Here is a 21,924-nt window from a genome sequence, read left to right as displayed (position 1 = left end):
TCTTGTTGAGCCGTTGGAAAAACTTTAGTGGGTGAACATAATGAAGTGATATGGAATTGCCTCTGAAACTGAGGTCATGTATGTTTAATGGACATGGCTGCTTGCGTAACACAATCTCAGATTCAGAGTCAAAGCGTTGAGTCTGTTTCATCCTTTTCAGAAGTCAGTGCTCATTATAACTTCTGGAAGGGCACCAGGGATGCAAAACAATTTTTTATTCCACATAAGTGGAACAATGACTACTAGTTGTAGGAAAGACATGCCATCAGTCCAGCTACATGACATTTTTCTTGGAAAATGTGACCCCGAGGTTGCTTCCCAGATAAATTTAGAAAAACTGGGGAAACATGATTTATGGAGGGATTAACATAGAGTTTTTCAATGATTCTGGGTTAGCAGAAGGTTTCAAACTCATAAAACACAATAGCAGCTTTTCTGAACTGTTACATTTTTAGAACCAGCTATGGAAAATACTAGTCAGTTTTATATTTTTCCTAAATGTGATAAACTTTCAAAAGCACTATTCGATAATGGCGGAATTTTTATGACAATTTTCATCACATCACAGTGGTGATGTGACAGTTTATGTCTAAAAGCCTCCGGTGGGCAGGTCTTTCACATCAAGATCCCTGAGACTGCGTTCAGACTGCAGACTGAAGTAACCCAAATCTCAGAAAAGTCATATATAAATTCATGTGACTTTGACGTCACTCTAGATCGACATTCATAATGCGGGTCACTTTAGGGCCATGACCTATTCAGACTGGAATATGATACGGGCCACATTCAAAAAACAATGTGAACAGCTGAAACAAAAAATATCAGATCTGAACAATAAACTAAAGCTTGCAGTGTGAACGTAGCCAAAATCTTATCAAATACTGGTCCACGGCCTGATGAGTATTTATTTTGGGACACCAAAAGGGTTGAGAACCACCGTTGTGCTGTACATCACTGTATGTTAAAGTTTCCGTGCTAATATGATGATTAAATTAACTTAACATGAGAATTAAGAAAGACATTTTGAGTTGTCAATGACAGGTGTAACTTAGTTGATTCACTAGCACTCCTTAAATTTTTTTGAGCAATCAGTGTTATATATACACCTGTGCTATTCTTGTTAAAACATTTAACACTTTCCTGGGGGGGAAAATTCTATGGACGTAAATTTATAATAACTGAAGAATGTTCAACAAAAATAAAACAAATGTACTGTAGATAAAGATGCCAGTAATCAATCACCTGAGATTTGCCAAGTTACAGCTCTGCAATCTGAATAAAACTGAAAACTTTTACAACTCCAAAATGTTTTGTGAGAAAACAAAGCGATAATAGCTGGAGTTTTAGCAGAAATAACAGCTATTATTTTGGACCAGATAAATAATACAATAAAATTATAAAATTGATCATAAATCTAAAAATATGATATGAAATCATAAAATTTGACTACTGGAAAAACGTATAATAAATAAAACCAAATGAATTCTTGTTCACAGAGAGTACTCGAGTGGACTCCAAGATAATGTAGTGGCAGTAATTAATGACAGTAATGCATTTTGAGAGTAAAAAAGATGGCTATAAATATGGCAATGACGCAAAACACAGTAAATAGTAACATCCTCTGTCCTTTATTTGCTCTCTTTGAGTTCAGACGCTGTCGCCAACCCTTTTCAAAAGTTTTTAAAAGATGTCTTTTATCACTATGGTCCACTGAGCCAGCTGGAGAGTGGGATGAAACAGCTTTGAGCTTCTCTATCGGAGGCATCCATGGGAGACGGGCCTCGCTGTGGTTGTCCTGGACACACTCTCATGTCTCAAGCTGTGTTTTCAATTAATACTAATGTCAGCAGCTTCCACTGCCAGTAAATCAGCCTGCTGCTTCATGACTTATGTTGGGTAGCCTACGCTTAGAAACCTGAGTGCTGCAAAACAGAAGACATAGAGTTGGTTTTCTCACAGACTGTAAATATGTGCAACCACAGATGCATACTCATGTTACCCCCCTACTCCGCAAAAAATGCTGCAGTTTTTTAGAATTTAAGATTTCATGTATCCCTTAGTCATCATTTCAGAGCTAATCCATTGTAAAAAAAAACACACACAAAAAAACCACTGTAAAGTCAAGGTTAAGACAGTTTTCGGTTTAACATCTCTCTCTATAAAACAAAATGGAGTATGTTTTTCTCTCAATGTCCAACATGAAGCACTGTGTCATTCATAAGATCTCTGAATAAAACATCTTAGCGCTAAATAAGACTGTACACAACTTTTACAAAGACTTTTAACCGTTGACAGTATGCTTTTAACACTGTACTGTATGTCTGTAAAGTATTAGCTACTTGGCTTGAGGCACAAGGCCCTAATGTTGCAGTGTAACATCTGGCCTCACTCTCAGAGACATTGGCACTGGTCTGTTTTTTAACATTAAAATATTTTGGAATCAGACACGAGATAAAACTCCATGAAACTGCATGTTGGCATCAGAGCAGCTAGGATGCTAGTACCGCTATCGCCTCTCTGTCGCTCTGTGTTTCATTTGCATGTATAAAACCTTTTGAATTTGAACTTGTGGACTCAAATTAGTGGATGTCAGCCATGAGGAATCACCAGTCTGACTAATCATGCTTTGTATTTAATAACTCCTCATGACGCCTGACCTACAATCCTCAGCTAATGTTTTCCATATTGAAGAGCACATTAATCTCATCATCTCTCCCTCTCTGCGGTCGGTGGTTATTGTAAAATAGATGTTTTTGATTGTTTTGAAATCATGCTCCTGGTGCTCCTTTTCTGCCTTTGTTTGAAAAGGGTCAGACACTTGTGTTACAAATTAACGTAACTCTGTGTAATTGATTGACTTTGAAGCATAATATTTGAGTGAACCCATTTTTCCAGGGGCCTGATGGGGTGAAATATTTTTTTTCCTACACATCGGCTAATCCGCCTATGTAAACGCAAGCAGTGGGTAGCAGGTACCCCAGACAGGAATGTTAATGAGCACTGCTTATCCAGCTCTATGTATAATAGGCTTATAGCACTTCACCTAGCGACGTTCTCCACGGGCCAAACTCCTGCTGTGCTCAGTCATCAACCACTCACACTCCTGTGTGGCTGTGTCATGTTTTATCTGCTTTTTCCTTTGAAATAATTAATAATCCTGAGAAAATCCCTGTTTAGCGCTTGTTATTTATAATCACTTGTATCTAAGATGGACCCATATAGTAGGATATTAACAGCCGCTGAGGATCCTCACAGAGCCAATATCTTCCACAGTATAGATGAGAAAGGTTGTGCAGGTGCAGAGCAGATGGACTGTATTGGTCCACTGCCTGGCTCCTATTCATTATCACTGCTCACTGGACGAGCAGGCCTTTAAGCACTTTAGATTGATTATGTTTGACAGTTGCACCCATGTAATCTAAACAGTCAGACTGTTCTGACAGTGTGTATGTGTTTAAAGTGTGAACAGTATATATCTACCCAGACTTGTGCCTTGATTCTAGTATTAATACAATACAAGTCATTCCCCCATAACTCTTACTGCCATGTGTGACACCCTACAGGGAGACCTTTAGCTATTTCTACATTAATATGTGCACATATTCACTTTTACACACAGTTATACATAACTTACTTACTTACTATTTACCCTGAAATGTGTTTGTTCACAGGCACAGTGACCCTCACACTGCCCGTGACATTATTGGCATCACTGAACTACTGTATGATGTTTGTTTACAGTATTTTGTTGGCTGTCTGGCTGTGTTACAGTGACCTCTATTGGTGAAGTGACAGTTGTCTTGTGTTTCAGGGAGCGATAGGGCCTGACGGTCCAACAGGAGAGATGGGGTTAGAGGGCAAGGCGGTAAGAAATCTGCTTTCATTGCATACATTTACTGAAATTTTCTTGTTGATATATTTAATAGAAACATTCAAAAGGCTAAAATTACCATAAACTAGCATTTAATAATGTAGAAGTAATATCCTCCTGCATACATTATGGATTCTTAAGAGGGAAAATGAATCTTGTGCACCAAAAATAGTAGTAGCACATTTTATCCATCCACTCAGGAGGCAGACAATATACAGTGAACTCAAATGACTCAATGCATTGCTATCTCTCATCCTTTTCTTTCTCGGTAGGGTTCCGACGGTCCTCCAGGAAAAATAGGTTTCCCTGGACCACAGGTAAAGCACTGGGGAACTTTTCTACTCTTCCACTCCTTCCTCTCATATATTTTGTTGGTACTTATGCTCCTCTGGAGAGGTGAGGAAGCAGAATGATTTAGAAGACCTACATGCTACCAGCAGTGTGGAGGCCCACAGTCAGATAAAACATACTGAAGGAGAGAACTGTCCTTGGGAGGTTTTCTGCAGACTCGGCGAGATTTACGCACATGACAGCAACGCAAAGTTTATTGGTGGGATTTGAGATTTACTCAGCCTGCAATCAAACTCCACTTCTAAAAATGATTTGGGCGTAAATTCTAATGATTTTTATGTACAGCAAGGTTTGTAAATCTAATGTAGTGTGGGTCAATACATAACTTTGGGGCAAACAGAAAGAAGTGGAGAAAGAAGCAAGAGAAAAGATTGTATATACAAAAAAATATTAGTTACAGTATATTATCAAAGAAGCACACTTGCCAACTCTTTGTTTAGTGTTGTACGATCGTCAGATATTGTTCCTATGTATCATTTATACATGAATTATCTGTCTACAGCAAAGCACAAACCCTATGTGAATCCAGCCCCATGTGTTAATGTGTTTTCTTTGTTAACTTCATTATTGAACTCTGGTTTTGTGAGCATCATAGATCACATGCTAATGAACCCTGATCTCACATATTCTTGTTTTTATTGTGTCTCTACAGGGGAAGATTGGAGAGCCAGGGGAAAGTGGGTTTAAAGGTTTTCCTGTGAGTTCACTATACTCATACACAGAAATAGTACTTAAATGACTTAGATGCACAGTTGGACCCCAAAACAATAAACTTTATATTCTGCCCACAGTATAGTGTATGTAAATGCTGTATAATAGTGTTATATAGTTTAATTGTAGTTACAGTTTAATGCATAAGGGGATTCCATTAAATGCTTTTCATGTACTGTATCTGTGAGATGATTTTTGGGCATGTACAGTTACTCTGAACTCACCTACCCTTCTGTCTCCAGGGTATCCAAGGGCCTTCAGGACCTCCAGGGGACAAGGGAATAGCAGGCGAGCCGGTATAACCCTCCTTCCTTTTATTTATTTATTTCCCGTCTCCTCATTTTCCTTGCATCTTTACACCTTCCCTGACATGTCTTGATATCCTCATTAGCATCAGTGTCTTTCCCTCTCTCTGTCTCCTACTTCTTTTGTTGAGGCCAATCTTTTGCAGTATTCTTATTTTGGATCATCATACTGTTCCTCTCCATTATTCATAACCATACTTACAAGTTTTATTAGATTCTCTCTAGCAACAAGCAGCACACTGGTCCTCTCTGCCCAGCTCTGTTAGCTCCAAAATATTACAACCAGCAGGAAGTTTATGAGACATATTTTAGTAGTTATTAAGAATATTATAGCCTGTATTAAATGTTTCCTCAAGAGCAGCCAAATAATTGTCTCATCCTTGACACATCTGTTCTGTAGTGGCAAAAGAGAGAACTGCGAGCATGCTGATTGACTTGAATGATAGATTAGTTTTTGAAAAGGAAACAGATTATTAATAGATGGCTAAATTGCTGAACTTGCAGGGAAAAGATATGTGATTATTGCGGTGATGGATACAACTTTTTTAGATTTGTTGTACTTTTTGTGGTTTAATTTTTTGAGGCAGAATAGTAAAAGACGAATTATAAAAGGCATCAACTGACCAATATTAAAAACAGGCGCCCAGTCCTTCATTGTTTTCTTTGGTATGAATAAATTACTGATTGATTTTCTCCTGTTTCCTATTAAACAAAGCAGGGATTTTTCTATCTCAGGGGAGCTGAATGCAGTTTACTCCATACAGCAGACTGTTTATGCCTATTGATTTAAAGACAAATATTATGTGAGGGACTGATTTTTAAATGTATTTTGGTTTGCAGTGCTGTAATTAACATTTTAATAAGTACTTTAAAATTGCTTTAAAGGGTCATATCAACTACAAGCTACATTCGTTTTTTGAGTTATTGACGGTTTGTTGACTTCTTAGTTTGGATCTAGACAAGCTATTGTGGTTCCATATAGATAAAGATTGAAACACAGTGGTAGGATGAAGTAATGTTTCCTAGCAACCATCTATAAATATGGATCCTCTCTTGTGTACATTGTTCCAAATCACCTTTCTCCCTTCTGATCATTCTCCATTGTCTCATCTCCCATGCTGCACAGCTGCTTTCACTGATATAAATACACACACACTGAGACCTGCTGTTAATGCTTTTCTTTCGTAATATGAATTGAAGATCTCACATGTGACTTCAGTTATACCATTACTATTGTTTGGACTGGATGCAAGTCAACCAGGGAGCAAACATTATTCATATGCACTGAGATTAAGAAGTGTTCATGGCAAAGCATCAATGTTTTAGAAGCATAATTAGTGACACAGTCAGTCATTGCATTCAGAGCCAAACTGTGTACAGATGGTTTACTGATGTATCTGCCGCTGGCTCATCCACAGTCAACATTAGCCAACATTAGAGATTTCTTTTTTTTTTTTGTGCTTATTAAATGAAATCTGATGTTGATGCTGTTGGTTTTTAGTCTGGTTATCATTCAAGTATTTGTGTTGCCATCTACAGGGACCACCTGGGCCACCAGGAACTGTGGGATTGTTGGGAGAAATTGGTCAAAAGGTGAGAGATTTTGCCAATACACACACACACACACACACACACACTTGCAAACACAATGCATCCACATGGATGAGGTCACTGGTGTTCATCTGCACACACACAAAGGGTATTGTGAAGACTAAATGATTAAATATGTGACATCTGCTGTTCACCCTACACCAGTGAATCAATAATGCTATCTGATTGAAGTAATCGGTCAAATTAAACTAATTAACCCACATTACAAAAGGTGTCCTCTTTCTCTTGTTCTCCCTCCCCTCTCTCATGACAATACGTAATAGGACTCACACCTGACATATTGTTTATATCTAATGCCAAAGAGTCATTAGCCCTTCATTTTTTGTCCAAAATCATTTAGCATTTTCCTTTCTCCTTCCTCTGTGTATTTATAAAGGGTCCTCCAGGCAAGGTGGGGGAACCAGGACTACCAGGCGAGCCAGGGGAGAAGGTGAGACAATATATTGTTGCAGCTTTTAGGTTTACCATAAAGTTTAATACAAACAATTGCATGCCTAACTTGATCAAACTACATTGATTAATATCAAACAAATACACAAGAAAGACAGGCAGAATATTATCTGTGCCCTGATGTGTTTGTATCTGTGTCTCTGTGTATCAGGGAGCCATTGGACCTGTTGGTAACATCGGAGAGCAGGGACTAATAGGACAGCGGGTACGTTTATCAGCATTAAACTATCAATATCAATCAATAGTTCAAGATGGAGCTGATCATTTCATTAACCTTTGTATGTGTGTGATAACAGGGAGAGCCAGGGTTAGAGGGAGAAGCTGGTCCAGCTGGTCCTGATGGAGCCAAGGTAATGTGTTTTCCCAAAGTGACATCAACTCCAAAACACAGCCATATACTGCACCAGTAATCCTAATCTTAATCTTTGTTTGCATGCTTTTGGTGAAAAAACTGTCTTGTTTTCATGTACCTATTCTCAGGGTGAAAAAGGCGACATGGGTCAGGAGGGCGACAGTGGAGAAAAAGGTGAAATTGGGCTAAAGGGAAAGGAGGGCCCACTTGGAAGTCCTGGACTCACTGGCGTCAGAGTAAGTGGACTATCTTTATGGTTAAATTCATACACACACATTTGTTTGCAAACTGACTCTCAAACCACACCTTAAACTGTTTCTTAATTCACTCTAAAGGGTCCAGAGGGGAAACCTGGCAAAATTGGGGAGCGTGGCAAACTAGGGCCAAAGGTATTAATATCAATTCACCTCGGATGATCCAAAAGGATTTACACACAATGACACAGAAATGCTGTGTGGTCAGCTACTCTGTAACTTATCCTTTGTGTGTGTAGGGGGCCAAAGGTCATCAAGGTCACCTTGGGGAGACTGGGCCGGTGGGGAAGACCGGACCACCAGGTTTTGTTGGGCAGAAGGGGTCCAGAGGAACAATTGGACATGTGGTAAAGTGGAACAGTAATGATTCAGATATTTATGATTAATTTGCCATGAATCATGCTAATGTTCTAAATTATATATAGTGTGACTGAAGACACAACATTTGTTCCTTGTAGGGAGCTCCTGGTCGAATGGGTCAACAGGGGGAACCTGGTCTAGCAGGTTATGAGGTAAGATTACCTTATTAGAAGTAAGTGTCTGTATGAGGAAGGACATCAAACATTAAACAAGCCTGTTACGGGTATTTGCATTTGGTGTATCATTTCACATGACATAATTTCTTGTGTGTGTCTTTGCAGGGCCATCAGGGATCACAGGGCCCCATGGGGCCTCCAGGACCAAAAGGTGAAAAGGTACTCCTCGTTTACTTTATGTGTAATACTGATCTTTTATTCTGCCTCCCTTCCTTCACTATCTCAATCCGTTCCCAGTATTTATCCAAGCACCAGTTTGGATTGGCCGCAAATCACCTGAAAGTGGATCGATACACCAAATGTTTTTCATTGAGCTATGAAACAAGCTTTCTCAAAATGCACCTCCCTCTTTCAGCAGCTTGTAGTGATCAGCCTTGTTTTGATACCTCAGTGCCTTCCTTCCTCAAAGACGACACATTGTTAATATGTCACAGCTTTTATTTTACACAAAGGCAGAGAGAACTGATTTTACACACACAGGGAGGTCGTTTTTTGCTGTAACAGATCACAATGAGTTATGTGAGTGCATCTCAAAGTAAATAAAGTAAACTTTCCAACATATGTAACATTTTAGGAGATGTTTCAAAAGCTAGATGCAGTGTACTGAAACATCAGGGGTGCGTGTCTTATATAAAACATCTAACTGTTCTGATTTTCATCTGCAGGGTGAGCATGGAGATGATGGAAAAGTAGAGGGTCCTCCTGGTCCTCCAGGTGACATAGTAAGTCACACCTGACTTACTTTTCTCCTTTCTTCTACTCTTTGTCTGCTATAAGGTTGCAGAAATGGAAACATTTGTTGTTCTCATATATTTCTTGTTTTATCAGGGTCCTCCAGGTGATAGAGGAGAGAGAGGGGAACCAGGAGATCCAGGCTACAAAGTACGTACCATCACTCCAAGTGATTTTAAAATGATTTATTTTGGTATTTGATATTGGGTAATTACATTCTGTTTTTCTGTTTCAGGGTCAGATTGGTGTGGATGGAGAGAGAGGAAGGTCTGGAGCCCCTGGACAACCTGTGAGTGTCAAAACTTTTTCATTTCATTTCCATGTGCAGTTCTGTCATTAAGTCTGCATAAACAACCAGCAGGCACGCTCACACAGGTCCTCTTTATATGCTTCCATTAACATAACTGGCAATTTCAGGGACAGCCTGGACCTCGTGGACAACAAGGACCAAAAGGGGCCAAAGGAGATCAAGTAAGAATGCCAAAACAAAAACACACACAACAAACATTCATGTGTTTGCTGTGTACCTCTTTGTGCATGTTTGGAGAGATATAGTTTTATATGCATTATTTATTGTCTGTGTTGCATTAGCTTCGGTCCAAACCTTTGGCTGTTCGTATTGTTCAACCTTTCAAGAGAGCTTTAGATACAGTATGTTGAGGCTTTTATATGGCGTGACCAATCTAGGGGTTATAACAACATCAGCAGGTCTCTGGCAAAGTGAGAAAGTTAGCTAATATAGCAGAGATCCAACAGAAACATCTACTAAAGAGGTAATTAATCCATCAGAAATACAACTATAACTTGGTAAAATGTTATTGTAGGTTAGTGGCAGTCACAAACCATGACCAGCAGATGTGGGACAGTAATATTCAATAATAATATTATTTCACCTTTGAAACGTTTCTCTCTCTTCAGGGCCAGAAAGGCAAAAGGGGTCAGTCAGGGCAAAAAGGAGCCAGAGGACCAGAGGTAAGTCCACACCTGCTTCAGTGACTTACAGTATTCCATTACAAAAGACACATGTTTCACATACTCTCTTAGGAAATTTGTATTCATGACTAGAATACTTGGAAACGAGGCATAAACAAACGTCATAAATAGATTAAGCTAGAGGGGGGAAACTGATTGTGCTAATTCACTCAAGTCAAGGCAGATGAAAACAAAGCCAGGAACAGATTTCTGATAAGTCTTCTCTTCTCCCCAGGGTGGCGGTGGTCCTTCTGGTCCCAGAGGGGTGGTGGGCCGAGAGGGACAGGAGGGTGTGCCCGGGGTGGATGGAGTCCCAGGAAAGGATGGCAGTAAAGGCATGCCGGTGAGAAAAACAACAAAAATCTCTTAACCTTATTTATTTTCAATTTACACTAGAGTCGTGGCTTTGCTAACATGCACTAGAGGCTCAAATATTCTTTATTCTACTAAATGCAATTGTGTTGCACAGACCAAACAACAAGTGGCTTATCCACTTGGACCCATCAATGTAATCAGCAAATTTAATGGTTCTTTATTGGATAATGAGATCTATTGTGTGTTATTATTGTGGTGCTACAACAACGCTTGAGTGGTCTCATCGTCTGGAGAGCATGAATGAATCAAGTGAATTTAATGGAAACCTGCCCTGTAGATATCCATCTCTGGACCAAAGTAATGGACGGACAGTGGGGACTATTATTGACATTTTAAGGCCCCAGTGCGTTTTGTTTATTATTTGTTTTTAAGATGACTCTCATTCATCCTGCTTTTATGATATGTATCTAGGGAGAGCATGGTGATGATGGGGAGGCTGGTCTTCCTGGCAAAGCTGGCTCACGTGGAAAAACTGGCGTTCCAGGACTCCCAGGAGATCAGGGGAGCATTGGACCAAAGGTAAGAAGGAAAGGTAGAATGACGTAGGAGTGTTCAGGTTAACAATGCATGAAAAAGTAGAATAACTTTTAGATATAATGTGCTGCCTTGCAAGGGAAATATTAGTATGATGGCCTTATCACATGATTTTGAAAAAACTTATTTAACTTCCCATGAGTGATCTGTACTCAGTCATTTGATCATTTATTCGTCAATCCAGGGTGAGCAGGGTCTTCGAGGCCAGAGTGGACCTCCAGGAAAAAGAGGCTTTAGAGGAGGAATGGGATTGCCAGGGTCACAGGGAGACCAAGGACCAAAAGGACAACCTGTGAGTATCAGCCATCGATACGTACACATAAACATATGTATGATATGTATAACATATGTATAGGCACAGTATTGAATGATATGATTTCATGATATTCCATTTCCGAAAATGTTGAGTTATTGATTGTTAATTCTTCTTCAGGGTGATACTGGGGAACCAGGATTTCCAGGAATTCTGGGAGTTTTTGGACCACGGGTATGTTCAGCACCAAACAGCAGCACATCTTCCACAGTCTGTGTGCACCGAACAAAACATGGCTGTAGAAATGCAACGCTCATGTGATTCTACAATAGCCACAGACATTTCAGACTCAACTCAGCCTCAGTGGCACCGCATACAACAGTAAAGATTAGTTAATGAAAACGAATAAAGCTGTTTTGCTATTATATGGCCCACTCTGCTGTGTGTTGCTCAGCCCCATAAATCACACACATAAACACAAACACATTTTGATGATAAATCTGACTTAATACATGGGTAAACAGACACAAACACACACACAAAAGTTTATCGTCACTGAGGGGCTACTGAACATTAAATAAGCCACTGGTGTATCTTTAGAAACGGCTTTGTTAAGCCATTTTTGGATGAGCAGTTTAGTTCAGTTTGCTTATCACTCCCCCCTTAATAATAAAACCTTGGACGTCTCTCCAGGAAGTGGATTAAGTCTCTAAGTAGTGAACTTCTACAAATATAGCTTGTTTTGGGATTTAGGTGTAGTCTGGACGCTGCAACACCTGGCCTAGGCAAGGCAGAGCTTGTGATGGCGACAATAATTGCATGTATGCTTGCATGTGTGTGTGTTCTTCAGTAATCTCTCCTATCACCAGATCCCATTTACAAACAGCACACTTTGAAGCAAGCCACCAAATTTTCTTCTCACTTCCTGCCCATGATCTGTTTGTGTTGCTCCTTTTCTGGAACAATCCATGTGTGTCATTTTGTATAGTTTTAAACAATAACACAATAGCGCCACAATAACTGCTAGTGTGAAGCAAAGTTCCAATCATGCACTATAAACACATTCCAAATGTGTCTGGTTGAGTGAGTTGAGTAGAAAAAAATCTATTCTATTGTATTGAAATGACTAAACAGAACCGAAAGCCAAAATCTGTTAGCACAGCTGGAAGCACTGTCTTCAATATGGAAATAGTTAGTGGATGTCAGATGTTCCATGATGAGATGTAGATATAGTCATAGATACAGTAGAAGCTGGTGTGTGAAAAATTTTTTTGCAAAACTGACATCAAGTATTGAACAGGTATACAGAGTGGGTGACGAGTGTGTATAAAACATTTTATCTCTGCTGTTTTCAGGGGCCTCCAGGAGACTTTGGGCCAAAGGGCACACGCGGACCGAAGGGGCCGCAGGGCGCAATGGTAAGTAGACTAGTGATCTAGATTACACTGTCGAAATGCACTGAACCTCTTGTTTCATTCTTTTTCTCCTATTTCTCCCCATCAGGGCAGAGGAGGAGTTATTGGCCCTATGGGAATTATTGGTCCCAATGGAAGCACAGTATGTATTATACTGATTGATATACGCTTTGGCATTTCTCTCTGCTGTTATTCTTCAGCCAACTGACTATGTACGTCTCTTTACAGGGTCCTAGAGGAGAGAAGGGCAATCGTGGAGAGAGTGTAAGTTCTTCCCACATCTATTCTTTTCCATTTTTTCCATTTTGTTTACATTATCTACTGTCAGAAAAGCAGATTTGATGACAATATATAGGCTGAAAACATGTCTTTTCTCTCTCTGAACAGGGGTTGCAAGGACCAATGGTATGTTTGCACAGCACAGCACTGTACTTTTGTTTTGTTGTTACATGCAATTTGTATTTTACTGATTGACATTTGATTGACAGCATATAACCTCAACCTTTTTCATCTTATTAGGGATCTCCTGGACCTCGTGGACCACCTGGACTTCCAGTAAGTTTTCCACCTTCATAGGTTTAAGCAAAACCTCTACATGGTTTTATAGGTCAAACAAACATAATGTCAGATTTGAGTTGCGTGATTCATTGTCTAAACAACTCTTTTTCTTCTTAGGGTCGCCCGGGTATCCCTCTATCATTTGTAAGTCATGTTATTTTATTACATCCAATAAGTAGTTAAAATATACTTTAATGTGTTATCCAGAAAGGTATAACAGCCCTGATTAAAGAAGATTTTGATATTTTTTCTGCAGAAAGAAGATGGTCTTTTGTTTATGGATTCACACACCCCACTCAGGACTGAGGTTAGTGGAGTTAGTGTCTTATTTAATGTTAAATCTTTTAATGTGTTGCAAACTTCACAGGCTCATCTTTTTGTATGTCCTCCAGAATAAGCCAGTGATGGACCTGCCGATGTTGGACCAGGGTGCAGAGATCTTTAAGACCCTCCACTACCTCAGTAACCTGATCCAGAGCCTGAAGAACCCACTGGGCACTCGGGACAACCCCGCCCGCATCTGCAGGGACCTGCACAGCTGTGAACAGAAGTTAAATGATGGTAAGTGTGTGTGTGTGTGTTTGCTGTGTTAGAGACAGAGAGAAATTTTACCTTAGATAGACTAATTATTCTAAATCTGTTTGTATTTTCAGGCACTTATTGGATTGACCCCAACCTGGGCTGCTCGTCAGATACAATAGAAGTCTCCTGTAACTTTACTGGAGGTGGACAGACTTGCCTGAAACCAATAACGGCATCCAAGGTATTTAATACACAATAACAAACACAATGAGATCAGCAAAGTCTCTAAGTATGTAAAATTTAAAGGACTGTAAATATTATACACATGAGCACATACCAGACTTGTTAACCAGCACCTCTTCTGCCTGTTTGAGCAGCCGACAATGACCGTTGGCCGCGTCCAGTTGAACTTCCTGCACCTGCTGAGCTCAGAAGCAGTGCAGCACATTGTCATCCACTGCCTGAACATCTCGGTTTGGAGTTCAGCTGAGGATCAGCCAGCTGCCCAGGGGTCTGTGAGATTCAAGGCCTGGAGTGGGGAGGTGTTCGAGGTGGGAGGAGAGCTCGAGCCAGAAGTCATAGAAGACTCCTGCTGGGTAGGACCAACATGATGTCATCTGGCTTTGTGCCCTTTAGTTGACATCATTCTTGACTTCCAGACTTTCACACCCTAATTGTGCAGTTTGTGTTATGGACTAAAAAATGTCTTGTTTAACTGGGTTTCAGATAAAAGATGGCCGCTGGCATCAAACCCATTTTGTGTTCCACTCCCTGGATCCCACCCTGCTCCCTGTGGTCGACATCTACAACATTCCCAATACTACTCCTGGCTCACATTACCACCTAGAAGTAGGTCCTGTTTGCTTCCTGTGAGGGTTGCAGTGTAAGTCGTCTGAGCGTGGAGGGAAGGATCACCCCTACGTGACACCCTCATGCAAGCGTTGGAGATTGGGGCAGTCTCTTCCAATCGGTGGCAAACAATCCAAGCGAGTACAAGCCTCCCTCCAGACAGATCCTGCTTCACTCTGCCAAACTCCCATTGGACTGCAGACACAGAGGGAGGAAGAGCTGAGGAGGAGCAGGGGAGTTCTTGCACTAATCTTCTCCATAAAGCAAAAGCTTCTTCACGCTCTTCAAGAAGGATCTCCATATGTACGCCCGCTAGGAGAAAAAAAGGCTCGATGCCACACAATCTCTCTTGAACATTGCTAAGTGAAGGGAGACCAAGGCCAAGTTAATCAGTGGACAATAGAGTAACTTATTTTTTTAACTGTATACAGTCTGTATACTGTGTGTACTTTTTGGAAATACCAGGAATTCAATTCTGTTAGAAGAAAGGAATTAAAGTAATTGGGATCAGTTAAATGTACATATAAATACGTATGCTTATTATTAACTTTTATACATGTATATCTTATGTGAAGAAATAATCTTCAAGTGCAATAGAAAATGAGAAGATAATTTGATATTTTAAACTTATATGGAAGGATTTTTCAGGGGTGCCATTTTATTTGCCTTTGGTGCTCGTCTCTTTGTGATCTTGCCCATGTGAATTAATCCAGAGGCAGGCAGGCATTTGCTTAAACTGAGCAGAAATCACATCTGCATTTACTGGTGCTCCAGATGGGAAATCATGACCTTCAGTTTCCTCCCAAATGCGGGAGGACCAGTGACACCCAGTCAGCTCTCAGTAATAACGTCTGATGCCACACACTGATGCATGCAAGCCGTCCACATGGAAAGTCAGTGCATTAAATACTTATCGCTATACTTACTGCTCTTACATTATTGAACCGGATGCCACTGATAATTATGGAGAATATCTGCGGTTGTGGAGATTAGAGGTCAGAGTTAAGAAGAGTATGGAGCTCTAGTTCTCAATAGTGTTTTATTAAATTCTCTACAACTGTGGAGTGTGAAATTAGGCGTATCAGTTCTTTGCTTACTTACTTATAATAAAAGATACAAGGGTAATAGTTATTATTTACCAGGCGCAACATGGGACCAGGAGTCTCTTCTTCTACCCCACTTACAGTAGACAGACTACAGGTACAGGCATTCCTTAGAGGAGAACTGAGCCACAGGAGAGAGGAGAGTGGGTCCATGAGTCAAAATAAAACCCCCATCTTCTATACCATTCTCTCTCTAATGCATGGTGCTAAGTAAATGATCTAAGGTGCTAACCATAGTGCTGTAATTACACCACTTTGCTAAAATATTCTGATGTTTATAGTGCATGCTTGCTTAGATTGATTAAAAAAGTCCATATAATATATTGAAATAGCTTCCATAATGCACTATAATGGTAATATCCCATTACATAGTCAACCATCGGTTGTTTATTGCTGCATTTTACAGACTATTTTAGAGATAACTATAAAAACTAAAATCTGATTTCTCCTTTCATATCCAGTATAAATCACAGGGTTTGGAGTGTTTTTTAAGAATAAAGTTTTCTTTTTCTCTGTACAAAGCCCCCCCACAGCTGTATGTAATATTTTTAGAAACACAACTAGTGGAGATATAATTAAATAAAAGTTTCTTTGTTGTAGCTGGACACAAGTGTGTATAATTGTGCAAACCTTGCTGTATACAGTGGATCCCCTCTTGCTAATTTAATGTTATTTAATGTTGTTAACGTGGTTGCAGACTGAGCAAATTTCTGTTGGTTGAAGCAATACTACTCTATCTGACAACTTTATATATCAGTTTGCCCAACTGGTCTTGGAGTTTATAGATTTTTTTTTTTATGTGTAAATTTGGGGCTCCAGAGAACAAATTTATTGCAATGTTAATTATCTTTTATTTTTTTAATTTTTGTTATTTTGCTTTTTGTTGTTTTTCCTCTATGATAATCAACCATGTACTGTACCAGGACTCTGTGCTATACTATAACTTGTGTTTTAAAGAATTATGCAAATATGTGAAAATTGTTTCCTGTTTTTGTAAATCTGTTGTAGACATTAAAACGAGCTAAGAATACCTCACATTTGAACACATGACTCGGAGCAAAGATTTTCTGTTGCCTTTATAATTAAAGCCTGTTTGGAAATATCCGCCAAATACAGTAAGTCCTCAAACTCTGAACAAGATCATTTCTGGTGCCAACATCCTTTATCTGTCTACATTGTTCAATGTCCATTTGTTCAATAAATACTTTCAATTTGTGTGTCGATAATTACTTTACGTAAGTATTTGAAGACAGATTAAGAAAGATACAAGGATCCTAATAAATCCTAAGAGCCTAATAAGTTTCTAAAGGTAAAATTAATAATTGCATACCTTGAACATAATTTCACATTCTTGCTCACTGAAGATTTTAATGGTCAATGGTCTGAAATGTGTCTCAAAGGATGCAACTGTTTCTACACATATAGCCAATACTTTTATAATGTAACCAGATGAACATGAAGAGTTGTGATGATGGCCAATGGTTTTGCAACACAATTATGATATGGGCACTTTTATATAAGCACATGATTTTAACATTGCTGGATTGACTGCAGACAGGTGTTAACTAACTACTAACTAGGTGTAACTTTTTCCCACTAGATTAGAGATAAACAGAATCTCCAGTTGAGTCATTCTGTCACAACAGAACTATATAGACCGCCAAGATCCATCAGAAAGCTCCAAATATAATGCAGTAAACAGTGGAGGAGTTAAGCAGAAGATTGCCTGGTTGGGGTTTGAGTAGTTGTTGAGCTCATGGCCAAATTAACCTGTTACCTTGTTTTTGGGCCCCTTCTGCCATCACACCTACTCACTTGTCCTCAATGTGTATGTGCAACCAGTACATGTATGCTGGAATAAGACTAAAAATATGTAACATGTGAGCACAATTTTCAAAAAAAAACAACTAGATTTTGACTCAGGGGCCATCTCTCCATAATAGGGCCATAAAATTAACTAACAATGCAGGAACCTCCTTAGTTAAAATTGTACTTTAATTGTGCAAACCCTAATAAATTTGTTAATGCAATACAAAAACAACTCATACACAATAGACTGAGGCTTTGGGGGCACCTTTGAGCCTGGGGTTGCAGTTACCCAAAATTACTATGTAATTACAACAAATTACAAATTAGTTGCTAATAGGAGAAAAGGGAGTGGTGGGTGTTTCACAGAAATCTATCATACATGATGTGCTTGCCTTGGACAAACATGTTGCCTGTGTGTGTGTGCACAAACAAAAACACACAAAGGTTTCAGGTACAGTACAGAGGACTGCTATGTGAAGCTGTACTCTATCCCGGCTGAAATAAACAGTTTCACCGCTTGATGTCGCTATTGTCGTCTGGATAAATGTCATGTAAACCAGCTGTTTACGCCAGACGTCTCAGCCGTTTCCTTAATTTAGCGAAAATAGGTGATAAAATACTGAGACAGTAGTCATTACTGTAGACTCTATTCCCACGAGATGTTATAATTAACCCACTGGAGGAAATGTTAATTATTCTGCAACACGCCCCAACACACATACAAATTATGTTTAACAGTTAACTTTTAGTTTCAGTCAGAAAATGAAGTATTTATTTAGTTACATTTTGTTAAAGATGCATGACAAACACATGGTACAAAACTATTGCATTCTACTACATTAATGCAATTGTGTTTGATGTTTTTTGTTCCTGTTTGCTGACTTTTATATGACAGTATGGTGATGGACTTTTGGGCCCACTAAATAAAAGCAAGTCACTCTCTCTCTGTCTGTTGTCAGAGGCGGTAACATGACTATGGCTGGATACCAAAGGAGCAAATTCGTCTTTATTTTTGAGCTTCCATGTCCCTCCCCAAAGTGTTTGTTTTGGCCAATCGCTTTATCCCAGTATCCACCCAGTTCCATGCCGCCTTCCCTACTCCTCGGAAAATCTCCAACTTGAAGTCTTAAACAACAAACATGCACTCAAGCACCATTGTGAACAAATACTGCAACATGGCTAATAATAACCATCGCACATAGCTTGTGTTGGCATAAATTATATATATATTTTTAAGGCATCCACCGCGGCGTTTTAGTTGTGAAGTAAAACATCTCCTACACGTCCTGAACGCATCACCAGTTTCCAACGTGCACAATGGTGACGTTTACCATATCATGATGGCGGTAGCCTGGACTATTTTGAATTCCGTCCCGCTTTTCGAAGTTTACTCTACGTCTAGTCAGTAAAATGCCCCGTTGTTCTGGAGAGGACACTCAATAACTCTACCGCTGTTATGGATTCCGTCGTGGGGGAGGATTTGTCGCTCCCCGTTGACATCAACGGAAGGTAAACCTAGCAACGATGGCTAGCGAGCTACCGCTAGCTTGTAATCCGAAAGCAGTGAGCAGTGTTGTTTCCAGTTAATAGCCAGGCCCCGTGTAGCGTTAGTTACCGCTACATGGGCCCTGGCTATTAACTGGAGAGACACTGAAGTTGTTAAACCAGGAGTACCAGCAGTTAATTAGTTTTAATAACGTTAGGTTTCATAAATATGTTTTTATTTTCTGGTGGTAAATAAATTAGTAGTTTATCTGACATTTGGATGATGACAATGTAAAATGTGCAACACACTGGTTTATTCCGTCACTCTTTGTAATAATTTAAAAACTTCTGCGATGCTACAATCTGTAGAACTCTTGTTACTCGTTTAATTTAATTAATATCGCATTCACTTTGTCTATATTGACATTTTCTGTTTCTCTATATTGTAATATAATAGTATTTCTACTCTTCCACATCGTGTGAGCACCTTGAGCAGCTGTAACAAACACATTTCACCCCGGGAAACAAATAAAACTATCTCTGAATCTGATTCTGGAAATGTAACGTTACTAGCTTACATAGTGCTGGTAATAAAATATAAATAATCATTCTTACCAATGCACGGTATTTAGCTTGCTTCAAACTTCAACATCTTTACATAAATGGATTAAAAACAAAACAGAGACCAAATTAAGAACAAATGTGAGGACCCAAACCCAAAGCGACTACACCAACAATGCAGTAGAAACACTGGTCCTAATATATAATAATAATATATAATATAAAGCATGACATGTCCCTTTTTATAAACCATATTCAGCTGGTTGGATGCTGCTGTGATATTACTGCGATTGTGTGTCGACCTGTCATTGAGAGAGTGAAAGAAAGCGGAAATTATCAGAGCCAGTTTGTTCATTTTCTTTCCCCCAGGCTGAAGCAGAGACGTCTCCAATGTGGACTGTGGAGCTAACATCATTGTTGTTGTTGTTGTTGTTGTTTTTGCCTCTTTTTTCCCGCGTACTCTCCGTGACATGAGAGAAGAGTGTGACTGTGGTAGGTGAAACTGTGTATTATTAGCTTCTTGCTGATCTGTAGCTCTTTAATGCCCCACCGGAAAGATAGTTAAAGCATCTCTGTGTGTGTTTTAGGTTTGTAGTGTCCTTGCTTCGTCTCCTTTTTTTTAAAAATAATGTCCGGTCATCCAGCTGGTAAACGTGCCTCAGTAACCCAAGATGTTAGCTGATATCTGTGGTGTGAATTACTTATTCGGTAATTCTGAAACCCGATTCTCTTTACTGTCTTTTAGTTTTAAAAAAAAAATACATACAGCTTTGCATACTCTTAGTCAGCTATGGTGTTTTTTTTTATTAACTGCTGTATTCTTGTGAGCTTAGCTGCTTTTCACGTTTGTCACTATAGCAGCTGAACAAAATGAGAAGAAAAGAGGAAGTCAGTGTTTACAGGCTCCTACATTGTTTCCACTGTGTGCTGGAGGGGTTTACTACAAGTGCTGCACTGACAAAACTGTTTCAGCAACGCGTTTTAATGTCATCTATTCTCCATGAGAAGGTTTCGTTTTGTGTGTGATTTCTATGGACGTTGTTTTATCATGTTTATGTCTGCTGCTTTTCACTCTTATCGTGGCTCTTGCTGAGTGCTTCCTCCATTAACACAGGAAGGGGTTTGCTTGGCATGTGAAACCTCAGTGATGCAACGATTGTCAACACATTTTTTACTGATCATCAGTGTTTTTGGGAAGAATTTTTTCGCGTTTCTGCTGCTCGTATTCTTCGAAGGAGTCAAATGTTGATCAGTGTAAAAAAATAAACCCTGGTTATATCTGGATTCAGTGTTTTTTGGAAGTCAGAGGGGAGTAATTAGAAGTTGCATTGTGTCTTCTTATCTCCACTGTAATGTACTGTTTTGTATTGGTTTATATTCCTTCATGTTGGTTACCTTTGTAGTGTCAAAGCAAAACAAAGATGAGGAAGAGGAGTGTGATTAGGGTTTATTGTCCGAGCCGGCAACTGTGGAAGTTGTAAACAAAGAGTATTTATCCGTAGATATTAATTTATACAGTTCCCAGAGTCACTGACAGCCTAGAAAGGGAATGAAACCTGACAAAATGGATTAAGAGTCATATTTGTTTGACTAATTTTCTATAAAAATAGAAAAAATCAAATAGCAATGTCCTTGTTTTTATTAAAAAAGCAACCAGTTTTACAAAAATGTATAATTTTAGAGTAATAACGTTTTTTATTCTCATAATGTTTAGCTGAAGCACAATCTGTTAAGTCCCGTATACAAATAACACAAAACATGTGAATATGTAGACATGAAATATGAACAAATCCCGCTGAAACCGCAGCTCTTTGCTGAGGAATATATCCGAGAAGCAGCAGAGCGGCTGTGCTTCCAGTGCCAGGGGAGGTATGGGAGGAAGTCATTCAATGCGGGACATTATATTATTAGACACAAAGGTCAGAGTGGAGGAACACGAGCTTGCACTCAGATAACTTCATGTTTTTTGTTTATGCAAGTGAAGTATCCTCGGTAAAAATCCCGATTCGTCTGTGAAATTCTGCACTAAAGCGATACGTTTGTGTTGTGGCGGTGCAACCCCGGTTCCTTTACGTGTCATTGCGATCCAGATGTGTGCTGCTGATGTTTGGCACATTGTGCCGCGTCTCTGACTGCCGCCACTGTCTCGTCACTGTGTGATGCTTTGCTGTTTAGAGTCACAGTAGTCTGCTTGTCTGCAAAAGAAAGCCTTCTCCATCCACTGGATTCTCTGTTTGCTCTCCTCCTTTCTGTCTGAGCAGCATGAGAGCTAGGCTGCCACTGGCACATGGTCTCTCATGCTCACACACACACAC

The 21,924-nt window shown here is 39.5% G+C and overlaps 2 protein-coding genes across 2 annotated transcripts in view; both read left to right on the top strand.

The window, feature by feature from the left end:
• Positions 1-16,963, top strand: part of LOC118332773 (collagen alpha-1(XXVII) chain A-like) — a 71,484-nt gene extending 54,521 nt beyond the window's left edge. The window contains exons 29-61 of the mRNA XM_035668201.1: positions 3,812-3,865; positions 4,144-4,188; positions 4,875-4,919; positions 5,176-5,229; positions 6,778-6,831; positions 7,226-7,279; positions 7,451-7,504; positions 7,596-7,649; positions 7,780-7,887; positions 7,987-8,040; positions 8,145-8,252; positions 8,364-8,417; positions 8,547-8,600; positions 9,107-9,163; positions 9,270-9,323; positions 9,409-9,462; positions 9,591-9,644; positions 10,092-10,145; positions 10,381-10,488; positions 10,932-11,039; positions 11,239-11,346; positions 11,488-11,541; positions 12,663-12,725; positions 12,811-12,864; positions 12,951-12,986; positions 13,110-13,127; positions 13,242-13,277; positions 13,398-13,424; positions 13,537-13,587; positions 13,673-13,841; positions 13,934-14,043; positions 14,180-14,398; positions 14,529-16,963. Coding sequence (XP_035524094.1) covers positions 3,812-3,865; positions 4,144-4,188; positions 4,875-4,919; positions 5,176-5,229; positions 6,778-6,831; positions 7,226-7,279; positions 7,451-7,504; positions 7,596-7,649; positions 7,780-7,887; positions 7,987-8,040; positions 8,145-8,252; positions 8,364-8,417; positions 8,547-8,600; positions 9,107-9,163; positions 9,270-9,323; positions 9,409-9,462; positions 9,591-9,644; positions 10,092-10,145; positions 10,381-10,488; positions 10,932-11,039; positions 11,239-11,346; positions 11,488-11,541; positions 12,663-12,725; positions 12,811-12,864; positions 12,951-12,986; positions 13,110-13,127; positions 13,242-13,277; positions 13,398-13,424; positions 13,537-13,587; positions 13,673-13,841; positions 13,934-14,043; positions 14,180-14,398; positions 14,529-14,675 — 2,373 coding nt within the window. The 3' untranslated portion in view covers positions 14,676-16,963. The remainder of the gene's footprint in view (positions 1-3,811; positions 3,866-4,143; positions 4,189-4,874; positions 4,920-5,175; positions 5,230-6,777; positions 6,832-7,225; positions 7,280-7,450; positions 7,505-7,595; positions 7,650-7,779; positions 7,888-7,986; positions 8,041-8,144; positions 8,253-8,363; positions 8,418-8,546; positions 8,601-9,106; positions 9,164-9,269; positions 9,324-9,408; positions 9,463-9,590; positions 9,645-10,091; positions 10,146-10,380; positions 10,489-10,931; positions 11,040-11,238; positions 11,347-11,487; positions 11,542-12,662; positions 12,726-12,810; positions 12,865-12,950; positions 12,987-13,109; positions 13,128-13,241; positions 13,278-13,397; positions 13,425-13,536; positions 13,588-13,672; positions 13,842-13,933; positions 14,044-14,179; positions 14,399-14,528) is intronic.
• Positions 16,964-18,877: 1,914 nt separating this feature from the next.
• Positions 18,878-21,924, top strand: part of cdk5rap2 (CDK5 regulatory subunit associated protein 2) — a 30,490-nt gene continuing 27,443 nt past the window's right edge. Inside the window, exon 1 of the mRNA XM_035667497.1 lies at positions 18,878-19,072. Within this exon, the coding sequence (XP_035523390.1) occupies positions 19,020-19,072 (53 nt within the window). The 5' untranslated portion in view covers positions 18,878-19,019. The remainder of the gene's footprint in view (positions 19,073-21,924) is intronic.

This window comes from Morone saxatilis, unplaced genomic scaffold (assembly GCF_004916995.1).
Source record: "Morone saxatilis isolate NCDOM2014 unplaced genomic scaffold, NCSU_SB_2.0 Contig21, whole genome shotgun sequence".
Lineage (NCBI taxonomy): Eukaryota > Metazoa > Chordata > Actinopteri > Moronidae > Morone > Morone saxatilis.
This window is presented reverse-complemented; position numbering and strand designations above follow the sequence as displayed.